This window comes from Larus michahellis, chromosome 8, assembly GCF_964199755.1.
Source record: "Larus michahellis chromosome 8, bLarMic1.1, whole genome shotgun sequence".
Classification (NCBI taxonomy): domain Eukaryota; kingdom Metazoa; phylum Chordata; class Aves; order Charadriiformes; family Laridae; genus Larus; species Larus michahellis.
The window spans coordinates 7,548,175-7,561,823 of record NC_133903.1 but is presented as its reverse complement, the minus strand read 5'-3'; the positions used below and the strand labels follow the sequence as shown (position 1 = coordinate 7,561,823).

At 60.0% G+C, this 13,649-nt stretch overlaps 2 protein-coding genes across 11 annotated transcripts in view; one reads left to right on the top strand and one right to left on the bottom strand.

The window, feature by feature from the left end:
* The window catches only part of CASKIN1 (CASK interacting protein 1), a 32,732-nt gene extending 27,140 nt beyond the window's left edge, over positions 1-5,592 (top strand). For both annotated transcript variants that reach the window (XM_074598059.1, XM_074598058.1), the window contains 7 exons: positions 673-770; positions 1,237-1,347; positions 1,439-1,540; positions 2,009-2,147; positions 2,226-4,334; positions 4,438-4,834; positions 5,264-5,592. In XM_074598059.1, coding sequence (XP_074454160.1) covers positions 673-770; positions 1,237-1,347; positions 1,439-1,540; positions 2,009-2,147; positions 2,226-4,334; positions 4,438-4,834; positions 5,264-5,360 — 3,053 coding nt within the window. In that variant the 3' untranslated portion in view covers positions 5,361-5,592. The remainder of the gene's footprint in view (positions 1-672; positions 771-1,236; positions 1,348-1,438; positions 1,541-2,008; positions 2,148-2,225; positions 4,335-4,437; positions 4,835-5,263) is intronic.
* A 2,439-nt stretch (positions 5,593-8,031) lies between these two features.
* TRAF7 (TNF receptor associated factor 7) overlaps positions 8,032-13,649 on the bottom strand; it is a 35,704-nt gene continuing 30,086 nt past the window's right edge. For all 9 annotated transcript variants that reach the window (XM_074597398.1, XM_074597401.1, XM_074597404.1 and 6 more), the window contains 8 exons: positions 13,091-13,173; positions 12,621-12,660; positions 12,072-12,188; positions 10,762-10,884; positions 9,818-9,937; positions 9,473-9,604; positions 9,120-9,239; positions 8,032-8,872 (listed from right to left, as the gene is read on the bottom strand). In XM_074597398.1, the coding sequence (XP_074453499.1) occupies positions 8,858-8,872; positions 9,120-9,239; positions 9,473-9,604; positions 9,818-9,937; positions 10,762-10,884; positions 12,072-12,188; positions 12,621-12,660; positions 13,091-13,173 (750 nt within the window). In that variant the 3' untranslated portion in view covers positions 8,032-8,857. The remainder of the gene's footprint in view (positions 8,873-9,119; positions 9,240-9,472; positions 9,605-9,817; positions 9,938-10,761; positions 10,885-12,071; positions 12,189-12,620; positions 12,661-13,090; positions 13,174-13,649) is intronic.

Genomic DNA, 13,649 nt, shown 5'->3' with positions numbered 1-13,649 from the left:
CAGGCTGCCCTCTCCAGCCTGGTCCCTCGCTGTGGGGCACAGCGGGTGGACAAGCCCCCTCCTGGGTTGGTGGCATGGCTGGAGGAGCGGGGAAGGAGGTCTTTGGGCAGCAGAACCCCTTTAGCCGCTGCCTGGGGGCAGCCAGGGAAACCCGCTCTGGAAGAGGAGTCTGGCTGGGTGCCTCTGCTCAGGGCTACACCAGGTGGAGGGCACTGCAGCACCTTGGCCCCCGCTGGGCTGGGGGCTAACCTGGCTCTGGGTGGGTGGGCAAGGGCAACAGCATGGGCTGCCCAGGGCGAGCCACCGTGGCACCCAGGAGCCATGTGTGACAGAGGACAGGGGGCTGGGTGCCCTGCAGAGCCCCACGCCAGCGCAGCCAGCCTCACCAGGGTTTGTGATAGGGGCTGCGATCCATCCGGAGGTGCCTGGGCATGGTGCCCCACATCACCCCTGCCCGTCCCAGGGGAGCAGACCTCACACGCAGGGCACCCTGGGGTGCTCCATGCTGCTCTGCTGAAGCGGGTGTCACTCGCCCATGCGTGCACTGGCCCTGCCAACCCAGGGCCATGGCTGTGCCCTCCCACCCAGGGCAGGGGTTCGGCTCCCTGCCTCACTTGGCCAGAGCCCAGGGATGTGTGGCCCCAGCCCTGCTGACCGCTGCCTCTCCGGCAGGTTCATCACGGTCGCAGAGTGTGGCCAGCTCCCCGTATGCCCCCCAGCCTCCGGCTGAGCCCCAGCTGAAGAAGATGGAGCCACCATCGGAGGGGAAGGTGAGTGGGGAGCACTGGGGTGGCGTGGGGAGTCCTGCAGTGGAGCATGGTGTTGGGGGGGGCATGGGCAGGGCCGTGTAGTGGGGCCACCCCCATGCACCCATAGCCACAGGTGCCTTGGCAGCCCTGTGACGTGACCACCAAGGCTGGCCTGGCTCTGGGTGCTGGCCGTGATGGCAGTGCCTGTGGGCTGCTGTGCCATGCCACGAGCCAGTGGCATGAGTTGTCCCTGCAGCTGCTGCCCCCCCCAGCTCCATGGCACCAGCCCCCTGCACGTCCCAGGGGACAGGCATGCGCCCGGGGTACCCCACGCCGCGGGGCCATGCAGCCCCTCTGCGGTGCCGGCTCCCAGCTGGGACCTCCTGCCAGTATGCGGATGGGTGGGAGGACAGCCCCAGGGGACATGGGCAGGGCGGTGGGTCCCCGTCTCCTGGGCTACCCTGAGCGGTGCCATTCCTCTGCCCAGAGCTCAGAGGCCGTGTACCAGTGGCTCTGCAAGTTCCAGCTGCAGCTCTACGCGCCCAACTTCATCAATGCCGGCTACGACATCACCACCATTAGCCGGATGACGCCAGAGGTGAGGCCGTGGGGACGCTGGGGCTGGCCGGCGCTGCAGGGAAGGGGGCACGGCCGGTGTGGTGTGGCGCTGACCCCTCTCTCTGCACCAGGACCTCACGGCCATCGGCGTCACCAAGCCGGGGCACAGGAAGAAGATTGCCTCCGAGATCAACAACCTCAATATCCCTGAATGGCTGCCGGAGTACAAGCCGGTAAGAGCTGCGTGGGGCTGGGCGTGCTGAAGCCACATCCACGGTGGCAACTAGTCCCCTCCGCCCTGTCCCCTCCAGGGAAGGGGTGGCACAGGGGGACAAGGGTGGAAGCTGGCTCAGTTCTCCCAGATGATGCCCACATCCTGCGGTCCCGAAGCCGTGCACGTCCCCTCCCGACAGCTCAGGGACTGTCAAGCTGGTGCCAGGTGTCACCACTTGGATGTGACACCACGTCCCCTCCCAATACCTCTTCTGCCCCATCAGCTGGGATGGCAAGGGGTTTCCCATGGGAATGGGGCTGGGCATGGCCCTGGGTGCTTGTGGAGCACAGGGACAGCGTGGGGATGGGAAAGGCCCCTGGGGCCATCGCCCCGCAGGATGGGGACATCCTATGCACACTGCGGTGCCAAGGGATGCTGGGGCCAGCCCTCGCTGCCAGCTGGCGCTGAGTTGTGCCCTGCACCCCAGGCCAACCTGGCGCTGTGGCTCTCCATGATCGGCCTGTCCCAGTACTACAAGGTGCTGGTGGAGAACGGCTATGAGAACATCGACTTCATCACCGACATCACCTGGGAGGACCTGCAGGAGATCGGCATCACCAAGCTGGGTAAGGTCCCGTGCTGCAGCACTGGCTGCGGTGGCCCCAGCCCCTGACGGTGGTGCTGATGCCCCATGGTGTCCCCAGGCCACCAGAAGAAGCTGATGCTGGCAGTGAAGAAGCTGGCGGAGCTGCAGCGCGCTGAGCTGGGCAAGTACGAGCCAGGCACGCTGAAGAGGAAGGCAGCGGCGACATGCCCGGAGGTGCTGGCCATTGAGTCTCCCCCACCAGAGCCACCCGAATGCCAGTCACCCAAGATGACCACCTTCCAGGACAGCGAGCTCAGCAGCGAGTTGCAGGTGGCCATGACAGGAGAAGCTCCTGGGGAGCCCCCTGAGAAGGCAGCGAACCCTGCAGCCCCTGGCTACCACTCGCCACCCGGGCTTGGTGGCCGTGCCAGGCTGATGAGCAGCTCGCAGGAGCTGCTGGGGGATGGCCCCCGGGTCCCCCCTGCCTCTGCCATCTCCAAGAGCCAGGAGTACCTGGCGGAGGGGGCTGGTGAGGGCCCCCCTGCGCCACCCAAAGAGGTGCGCCCGCCCCGGCATGGCCACCCTGTCAAGCGTGCCAGCGTGCCACCAGTGCCCGGCAAGCCCCGGCAGCCCTTCCAGCCCTCCGCCGGGCACCTGACGCCGCCGCAGACCCCCGGCAAGCCGCGACCCCCCTCCCCACAGGGCCCGCCAGTGCCCCATGCCACCGCCAAGGTGAAGCCCACCCCGCAGCTGCTGCCGCCGGGCGAGCGCCCCGCGTCACCCCGCTCCCTGCCCCAGTCGCCCACCCACCGTGGCTTCGCCTACGTCCTGCCACAGCCCACCGAGGGTGAGGGGGGACCCCCGGGGGTGCCCGTCCTGCCCGTCTCGGTGCCGGTGCTGTGCCTGCCGCCGGCGGGTGAGGGCGAGGAGGAGCCAGGGCGGCCGAAGAAGCGGGCGCACAGCCTGAACCGCTACGCCGCCTCCGACAGCGAGCAGGAGCGGGACGAGCTGCTGGTGCCGGACGCGGGGCCCTACGCCACCGTCCAGCGGCGCGTGGGGCGCAGCCACTCGGTGCGGGCACCTGCCGGTGGCGACAAGAACGTCAACCGCAGCCAGTCCTTTGCCGTCCGCCCCAAGAAAAAGGGGCCCCCGCCGCCCCCTCCAAAGCGCTCCAGCTCTGCCATCTCCAGCGCCGGCATGGCTGAGGACTTCCCCAAGGAGGGTGAGGGCGAGGTGGCCACCGGGCCACCTGCTGCCGAGGGGGACAGCCGCCGGGAGCAGCGTCGGGCCAGCGACCTGGGTGGCAGCGTGGACACGGGCAGTGCCGGCAGCGTGCGCAGCATCGCGGCCATGCTGGAGATGTCCTCCATCGGCGGTGGGGCCCGGGCACTGGCGCTGCAGAAGCCACATGGGGCCGGTGGGCCAGGACCAGCCAAGGCGCCTGAGGGCTACTACCTGCAGCCAGGAGCACCCCCAGGCAGCCCTGAGCGTGCCCGTGTGGCCACTGTCTTGGCCACCGTCAAGCACAAGGAGGCGATCGGGCTGGATGGGGAGGTGGTGAACCGGCGCCGGACCATCAGCGGACCTGTCACCGGGCTGGTGGCGGCCGCCCGCCGTGAGCGCGCCGACAGCGTGCGGTCGGAGGTGGGCACTGACGGCCCCAGCGAGCGGCTGCGGGTTGAGCGTGGCGGCTCCCCGGACGGCATCCCCTTTGCCGAGGAGGGCAACCTCACCATCAAGCAGCGGCCGCGGCCCTTGGGGCCAGCCCGGGGAGAGGCGGGTGAGGGGCTGTCCCCGGCCCACCGCCATGGGGACCTGGCCAAGGTGGAGGCCAGCGCCACGCTCAAGCGGCGGATCCGGGCCAGGCAGAGCCAGCAGGACGGCGTCCGCTTTGTCCTCACCGAGTCCGACACCGTCAAGCGCCGGCCCAAAGCCAAGGACAAGGAGCCGACGCTGGAACCAGCCCCGCTCGCCGTCTACCAGAACGGCACTGGCACCGTCAAGCGGCGGCCGGCCTCCGAGCTGAGCGGGGCTGAGCCACCCCCTACCCCGCCGCCCGCTGCCCGCCCCGATGGCCCCGAGTACGCCCCGCCGCCTGCCGAGCCCAAGAAGCCCTTCAAGCCGCCGGTGTCCCCCAAGCCCGTACTGACACAGCCGCCCCAGAAGGTGTCTGGACCACCGGCACCCATCCCCAAAAAGGTGCCCATCCCGAGCCCCGGCAGCCCAGGTAGGTGCTGTGCCATCCCCCCGGGATGGGAGCTCCCCGGCGTGGACGCCAGGGGTCCCGGCCGGCCCCACCGCCCTTCTGCCCTTCTCTCTTCTCTCCACAGAGGTGAAGCGGGTCCACGGCACGCCGCCCCCCGTGTCCCCCAAACCCGTGCCGCCCCCCACAGCGCCCAAGCCCCCCAAGCCCCATGCCGCCATCCAGTCGGTGAGCGCCAGCTCCACGCCGGCCCCGTCCCCCGCCCGCCAGCTGGGTGCCACCGCCGCCAAGCCCTCCAGCACACCGCCCTCGCTCTGCTCCAGCCCTGCCAAGCCCCTCTCGCCCGGCGCACAGCCCCAGCAGGTGCCGGTGAAGCCGCCGCGCTCCGCTATCGCCGGCCCCTCCGTCGACACCGCCGGCCCTGAGCTGGCGCAGCAGAAGCTGGAGGAGACGAGCGCGTCCCTGGCCGCCGCGCTGCAGGCCGTGGAGGAGAAGATCAAGCAGGAGGACAGCCAGGCGGCAGAGTAAGGGGGCGCGGGGCGGCCGGTGATCCCCAGGGGAGGGCGCAGGGCTGTGCTGTGCCACCGAGCTGCATGGGGATGGTGGGGGGCGGGGGGGGGGGGCGTGTGGCCATGAGCATCATGAGCTGTGCCACCATGGTGGGAACAGGGCTGTGATGGTGTGGGGACACTGTGCCGGAGTGTCACAGCTCCTGGCTGGAGCTGTATTGGGGAGGTGACACTATGTCGGAGCAGCACGGGGAGGGGGAACTGGGCGCGCGGGTGTTGCATTGGAGAGGTGGCAGTGGGGGACGCTGAGCAGCGTGGGGCTGGGGTGTCCCCAGCCATGCAGCGGCACTGGGGTTTGCACTGGGGAGGTGACATGGGGCAGAGGGGACCGCGTGGTGCCGCCATCCTGTGCACGGCGCTGACCCGTCCCCCCCGCTCGCCCAGCTCGGCCGTGGAGTCGAAGAGCACCGTGAGCATCCTGGACGACATCGGCAGCATGTTCGACGACCTGGCGGACCAGCTGGACGCCATGCTGGAGTGAGGGGCGCCAGGGCCCCGCGAACCTCAGGGCTTACGTGGGCACAAGGGCACAACGATCCACGACCCCCACCCCCCACCTCCCCCAGGTTCCCGCCGCCCTTCCTCCGTCCCCTTTGTACAGCCGTCCCCTCCCGGACATCCCGTCCCTCGGGGTTTGCACAAAGAAGAAGATACCTCAGGATTGTGCTCACGGACTCGGCGCCGGCTGCGGCAGGACTCCCTTTTGCAGAAGCAAAAAAAACAACAAAAAAAACCCCAACAAACAAACAAACAAACAAAACAACAGAAGAAAAAAAGCAACACGCCCCGGACCAAAATGGCCCTCACCGCTGCTGGGGCTCTTTGGGGCTGGGGGGGTGGGGTGGGGGGGGGTATCTCTCTACCTACCTGTCCGGTGGCCACTGCCGTCGCGCCCGTGCCCTGCCGGCCCTGGCACCGCGGGTCACCGTGGCCCGAATGTAGCACAAGCCCTGCCCGGCGCGGCGGCGGCTCCCTCAGCGGCGTGCCGCGTGTCGCCGATGGCGTTTGCTGGTGGCCGTGCTGGTGGCGGGTCCGGGTGGGCAAATGCACTTGGGTTTCTTTTCTCCTTTTTTTTTTTTTTAATTTTCCTTTTTAACATTTCCTTTCGTTTTTCTGTCGTCGTTCGCTGCGGTAGGGAGTGGGGGGTGGGCAGGGCGCAGGGGTCCCGGGCTGGGGGCTGCCCCATGGAGGGACGCTGCCCGAGGGGCGCGGGGGGACGGCCGTGGGGCTCCCCCTTGGCGGGGGCTTTGCCTCAAGCGTCGGAAGGTGGTGGTGGGGGGGGGTTGTTTGCCTTGGTTGCAAATCGGGGAGCGAACGCCCCATTTCGGGGCCCTCGTCGGTGTGCGTGGGGGGCAGCGGGACGTGCCCCTGCCCGGCCCCTCCCCGCCGGGGGTGGGGGAGAGGACAGTGATAAGCTATAAAGAAGTATTAATTTATTGGAGGGGGGAAAAAAAAAAAAAAAAGATATAAACCAGATTTTCCCCCGCCCCCAAGATAATAAAAAGAATACACTTTAACAAATATATATTTAAAAGATTTTAAAGTATTAGCAATTATATATAAAGCAGTTTAAAAAGAAATCAAGAGAAAACTGGATTTTAGCTTGAGAAAAACTATTAGATTATACTAAGCTGTGTGTCTTGTGGCAAACTCATTCTAAGAGTAGCACAATATTTACCTTTTCTCTGGGTGGAAGGTACGTGCGAGCAGTTCTGTTCGGGTCTTTCCGTTGGGATTCAGTGTCACGTCTTTCTTTTTTTACACCGTTAAGAACTCAAAGGATGTGCCTTGTTTTATGGAGGTTTTTGTTAATTCTTAATACTGGAGGTGTTTCAGTTCTTTTGGAGTGTCTTCAGGTTTTGGGTTTGTTTATTTTTTTTTATTTTTTTTAATTTTTTTTTTTTCTCCTTTTTTTTTGGCATTTGTTTGGTGTGCGTGTGTGTGTGGGTGTGTGTGTGTGTGGGGGGGGTGCGCGTGTGCTCGCGTGCGTTCTCCGGGACGCGCCGCTGTATATTCATGTATAAACAGGAGTTGGAGTCTGGTTCAGTCGCTTGAGTCCTGATGAATGCATATTTTTATTTTTTTTTCCGCTCGTGGTTTCAAAACAAAGTGTTGCTGGTCCTTTCTTTTCTTGAGACGTACAGAGTGGTCTCTCCCCCCGCCTTCCTCTCCCTCCTTCCCTCTCCCCCTCCCCCTTTTCTCTCTCTCTCCCCCCCCCTCCTCCACCCCCCATCTATCCCGTTGTGGTCGCTGATCCAGATGTGTTTGGCACAACTTTGAAATTTCTTTAAAAAAAAAAACAAAAAAACAACAAAAAAGACTTTAAAAATAACAAAAAAAAAAAAATAAAAATCACCCGCCTGAAAATATCTGTTGAAAAGAAAAAAAAAAAACTATGTATCTAAAAAAAAAATAATCCATAAAGTTCTACATGATGGATATATACATATATATATTTTTTATGATTAAGTTATGGACTCTGTATCGTATCCCATCTGTCAAGCTATGCATCTTGGTGCTTCTCCCTGCTCTTCTGTGCTTAGATTTCACCTCTACTCGTCTTATTCTTCCTATTCTGAATAGTAGATGGCTCGTGGTGCTGTGAAGAAGTTTGCTCCTATACGAAGTCTGGCAACAAATATTTAAAGAAAAATAAAAAAATAAAACCCCTGCCCCGCTGCCACCACTGTTTTGTGTCCAAAAAAATGTCGGCCATCGCGTGCAATGGCTCCTGCCGCGCAGCCGGGGCTGGCCGCGGGGTCCCGGGCCGTGCTGGCATGGTGGGTGCCAGATGCTGCGGTCGGTGCACGCGGGTCCTCATGGCGTGGTCGCGTCTTGCTGAGCATAGGCGCTGCACGGCCCGAGGCCACCCTTGGGTGCCTCTGCCCTGGCTGGGTGCTGGGGATGCTGCGGGGTGCGTGGCAGCCTGGCTGGCTGGGAACTGCTCTTCCCCTCCAAGACACCCAGTCCCTGCACCCCATTTTTCACAGCGGGTGCCGTGGCCGTGCCCACCCCTCCAGGGCAGCCAAGCGCGGCCCTTGGCAGCAGCCCCGGGCTGGACAGGTGCAGGCTGGAGGCAGGAGCTGCCACGGGGCCGGTGCTGGCCCCTGGCTCCTGCCGAGAACCTTCAATAACTCACGCTGGCCAGGAACAACTCTTTCTGCTTTTATTGTCAATGAAGAAATAATCAAATCTATATTACAATCTTAAAAACAGTAGAAAATGTGAGTAAAAATGCAACAGAGGCTTTTTCTCTTTAATGTGGAGACCATTATTACAGGGTGGTGAACAATGGGCTTGTGTTATTTGATTTGAGAACTAGCTGTGGCATAAAAATCGTACCTGGCTACTCAAGAAAACACCTCTTCCCAGATGGATCGGTGGATCAGCCTGACATCATGGCAGTAAAATTAAATACTAGAGACAGAAAGGGGTCAGGGTCCCAACCCAGGGCAAGGCCTAATGCTCAGTTCTACCATTTACAAAGGGACCAGCCTCCCAGCGTCACCGCCCTGGCCAAGCCGGCTCCTGCCTGTGACAAGCTGAACCATTCAGTCCCATCACTGGCCAAGGGCTGCGTTGCATCTGCACCGGTGCCCTGCGGGGCTGCCCTGGCCTGGAGGCCCCGCTTCGCCCCAGCCCTGGCCCCAGAGGATGCTCCCCAGCTGGGGGGACGCAGGTGGAGGAGGGCACTCCGCAGCGCAGAAGGTGCTGGCACTGGGACAGCGTCCTCTGCATTTCCAATCATATATGGCAGATCCGAGGGAACGTCTGGAGCATCCGTGGGCAAGACCCATCCTGAGAGCTGCCAGCTGGGGTCCTTGCGGGTGGAGAACCGGCCGATGGGCAGCGGCAGGCAGTGGTCGGTGCGGAGAGGAGCTGCAGCAGTTATTTCATAGTGGTGTTAGTCACCCAGCAGGCTGACGGAGGGGAGGAGTTTTTGGTCTTTCAGTGTGCAGGACTAGTGTGGCGCTCTCGCTAGCACGTCCAGACCTGTGGAGGAGAGACAACAGGAACCCATGGCAGTGACTGTTCTGAGCAGCTCCGTGGGCTTTTCTTCATCCTCTTGTGAGACTTCCCTTTGGGCTTCCAGCATCCACAACACCCTCTGTCAGGAGTTAAGCTTCCCCCCTGTTGAGAACCATCCCCTTGTTTGTTTGAAGACAGCTCCTAACTCATTTAATGCCCTAGTTCTGGTACTGGAAAAGACCAAACCATCAAGAAGCTGGAGGAAACCAACCTTTACAGTGCTGTCCACGGCGCCAGAGAAGAGTCGGCCCCTAGAGACTGCGAGGGCAGTGACACTACCCTGGTGTCGCAGCAGCGTCTGAGTACAGATCATGTTGTCCATGCTCCACACCTACGGGCACACAGGAGGTGTCAGCCAAGCGAGCAGCACGGGGGTCTGGCACAACCCCAGGCACCAAGAGGGATGGGGGATGCTAAGTGCCACAGGGTTTGAGCCAGGTGACACAAATTAAATACGAGGCCATGGGGCAGGCAGGGATGAGGATCCCCCATCCTCCCTGTCCCTCAAGGCTGTCCATGTTTTAACAAATGCACAGATGCAGCTGCACAGCCCTGGACACGTACCCTGAGAGACCGGTCATATGATGCACTGAAGACTTTGGTTTGATCCGGTGTGGAGATGACAGCGAGGGCATAAACCGTACCCACATGCCCCGTCAGCGTGCGGACTTGTTCCTTTGTCTCTATATCCCAGACCTGTGGGAGGAGAGCAGGGCTCAGAGATTGCACTGGGCTGCAGGCCACCAACTTCTCCTCCAAGAGGCATTTCCACGTCCACGCACACCTCCAGGGTGGGTGCTGTGCACCCATGTTCTGGGACTGCCATAAAGGGCAAAGCCAGGTCCCCATCTCCTTACCCCTCTCCCCCAGCCTCAAACCAATAAATGCATTGAACCCCAAAGCCCTTACATGGATGAGGTTCTCATAGGTGCCACACACAATGTGGTGGTTTGTCACAGCGATGGAGTAGACGCTGCCTCCTGACGTCTGCAGCACGTGGACACACTCCAAGTTGCGGATGTCCCAAATCTGAAAGAGATGCAGGAGCAAAGGCAGGATGAGACCCACGCAGGGACCCCTCTCCAGGAGGGAGCTCCCTTGAAGCTCTTCTCCAGCCACACAGAGTCAGCCTGGCTCCATGTGTGCCCAGATCACGTGTTGGAGGACAAATCTTTGGCTGGGAATGTTCAGTACTGATGAGCAGAGTCCTGCTACCTTATTTAGCTGCCCAGCTTTGAACATCCAGGCTGAAAAAGTTGTGGAGATTTTGTGGAGATTACACACCCTTTGTGTGTAACTATGCACACACTTGTGCACACACAACCCAGTCCTTGACAGCACTAAAAACTGATGCACACAAATTAACAGGGATTTATTAACACCGAGGAGGGAAACTTCAAATTCTCTTGTGTCACCCAGATGCTGAGAGGTGAACTATTCATCAAAGCTTGAGCCAACACAGATGAGGGCATTTCAGAACCCACACACAGATTTATGGTAACTCTGCAGCCAGACAGTGACCTTCTCCTCTTATCAGCAGGACTGTCAGCACAGATAACGGTGCGGCAGGTGCGGAGGCAGCGTGAGGCACCATGGCTGTGAGGCTGCGTTTTATCTTAGCGAGCATCCCCCAGCAGCTGTGCTCCCAAGGACCAGCCAGAGCCCAGCCTTTGTGCCTGAAAAGATGCAACCAGCGCAGTAAAATCTAGTGTGTCAGCAACACTACAGCGGTGCTCTCCCACCCTAGCAGCTACTTTTTGACCTGCTCCATCAACCCATGCGGCAGAATACAGATATGTAGAGGCATGGGGAGAGCTGATGGCTTACAGTTGCCACAAGTCTCAGGGTCCCACCTTGATTGTTTGGTAAGATCCGCTGTAGAGATAATTTTGAGAAGCCACCAGCGCTCGCACCCAGTGATTGAGACCTGTCAGCTCCTTCTTCAGTTTGAGCTCGGTACCTACAATATCCCAGACCTGCAAAAAGCACAGACAGACACATGGACATGGAGGAGTCTCAGTAGGATGGAGCAGTGATGGGGCAGAACTCTGGCTGATGCGTCAGCCTCTGGCTCAGAGAGCACGCACTGCTCAGGCAGCGCAAGGCCCTGCCAGCTCACTACGGGGAACCTTGTGCTGGCTCTCCTGCCTCATGGGAATGGCCCGAACCCACTGACTTCCAGATAAAACACACAATAACTATGCTGAATAAGCATGTTCCCCGAGGGCCTGGGAGAGCTCACTTACAGCCTGCATTATCACTGGCAGAGACCCTTCCCTAGCAGAGCCATGGGCTTGAAAAACCTAAATCAAATATACAGTAATGAACTGCTCTGGACTTCCACTCCCAGCCTGTCCCCACAAAGCTCCATTCCCACAGCTCCTGGGAAACCCCGGCCAAAACCCCCAGCACGGAGGGATCAACAGCTCTCACACCCCACCGCTCCAAACAGCGCTACTGGCCTGCTCGGCTCATCTGGCAGAAAGTGGCTGGGGACAACAAAAGAAAAGGCCCCAAGTTCTCCTTCTGCTTAGTGCTGTCTCATTGCTCCTCCAGCCCCAAGCACTCTCTAGATAGCTGAAGCATTCCAGGTCCCAAAAAGAGCATGCGCCCTCTTACAGATGGATGGTCCCATAAGCCGTCTCACCAGGAGCTGGAAACAGAACCAAGGGAATCTAGCCAAGCCTTTAAAGGGCAACTTGCAAAGCTGTTCCCTGATTTCTGCAGGCTTTAGGTAAAGATGCAGATTCAAGATCCTTTTGAGAGGGTTTCAAAACAGGCAGCCTGAATCCCCAGCCAATTCTGGACGCCAGGCACAATTCCCAATGGTCTGAGAAGGTCCGTTGGGGGCCCAAGGACACACACATTCAGGAACTGCCAAGATACTCCACCTGCAGTCTCAGGTTTACAGAGTTAGAAGAAACACAAGTGTTTTGTCAGCCACGTCCCAGAACATCTCTGGCTTCAGCACAGAGCACGGGCTAAACCTCTGCAGTGCTGGCTGCTCTGTGTAGCTGAGCTTCTCTGTGTGGCTCAGGAGAGTGTAGTAACAAGGTGACCTACAGACCAAAATGCCACTTTCTTCCTGTTTGGACACTGCTGCCTGGCAGTTTGTACCATCGGTCCCCAACTCAGGCCAAAAGGAGCCATCCCAGAGCTCTACCTTGATGGCTTTGAGAGAGCCGCTGAACAGCATGTTGTGCGAGGAGACCAAAGTGCAAACAGGATTGTCATGTGCTCGGATCGTGTTCACTTTCTGCAGGTTTTGAATATCCCAGACCTGCAAAGGAGAAGAAGAATGCCTGTGAGGGGCAGGGCCAGGCCCCTTCTGCTGAAGCCCTTCCCCTTTGCCCCTGGAGGCCGGCAATCACGCACAGGCAAAAACACAGGCAGGACACGGCACTTGTATGAGCGACCGTCCTGGCCTGATCAGGACTGACCCCCCCATGGAGCTCAGAGCACCATCCTCCTGCGACCCACGCAGGACTGGGGAGTGGGAAATTCAGCCTGCAGGGAACACCCAAATCCAAACCACGAGTCACTTGGCTGAAGGCAGTGGATAAAGCACACTCGGGTTATCCGTCTCACACCACTGCCAGCTGCAGAGCCTTATAGAAAAAAGGATGCAGGTCCCTGCTCTACAACAGCCTGGGGCTGGCCTGTAGATCCCACATCCCAAGTGCAAAGCGGAGCAGGGGTCCTGGGTACTCACAATAATGGTGCAGTCAGCAGAGCCACTGTACAGCTTGTTCCTGTAACGTCACCAGAAAACAAAAGGAGGTCAGCGAGGGAGAGCACCAAGTGCAGGGTCCCAGCTCATTCCCAGGCACCGTGCTGGGTGAGGAGCTGCAGTCCCACAGCCTTGCTGGGCCAAGACTAAACACGCCAACCCCAGGAGCAGAGCCCAGGTCTCGTGAGGAGGCCAGGACGGATTGGCCCTTTGAGCAGGAGGCCGCGCACCCCGCTGGTGACCAGGGAAGGAAGCCAGGACAGCAGGGGAGGCCAAGACCTCCGAAGAGATTTGTGCTTTGTCAATTTTTAAAGAGCAAAGAGGCAAGATGTGCCTCACATGCACAATTTTGGCACATGCAGGACTGAGGATGGGAATCATAAGCATGTGCTTAAGACCCCCAGTGCTCTCCCCCCTCTCTCCTGCAGGGGTAGGTGTCTCTCTCCACTCACCCCTGGATGCAGAGAGCCAGTACAATTCCATCGTGACCCTCCAAGGTCTTTTGGCACTTGTATGTGGTACAGGTATCCCACACCTAACAGGAAACATAAGTCAGCAGAGGGTCACACGCCGGCAGACAGAGCAGCTGGGGACCCAGGCAGGATGTCAGCAAAGCCACAAAAGCACCGAAATGAGGAAACAGACTGTCACCTGGGCACCTGCCTTCCGGGCTCCCAGGCAGAGATAAGCTTGTCTAGGAAAGGAAATTTACTGCAAAGGGTCAGGTTGAAGTTCATGAGACACTAGGACAGGAGCAGGCATCAGCCCTCTCCAGCTCTGCCTTTCACAGCCCAGGCCAACACAACACACTGAACCAGAGAAGCAGCTCTTGGGCTCCTGCTTTAGCAATTCACGCCCCATCCTAGGGCTGCAACGGCACAGCACAGCCTCCTCTGCCACTGCAAGGGTTTTCCCCACTGAGCACACACCCCTCTCTCTCTCAAGAGACAGAACATGGGAATGTGGTGCCCAGAGCAGCCAGGACAGGGCAGGAAGCTGTTTTCCTTCAAT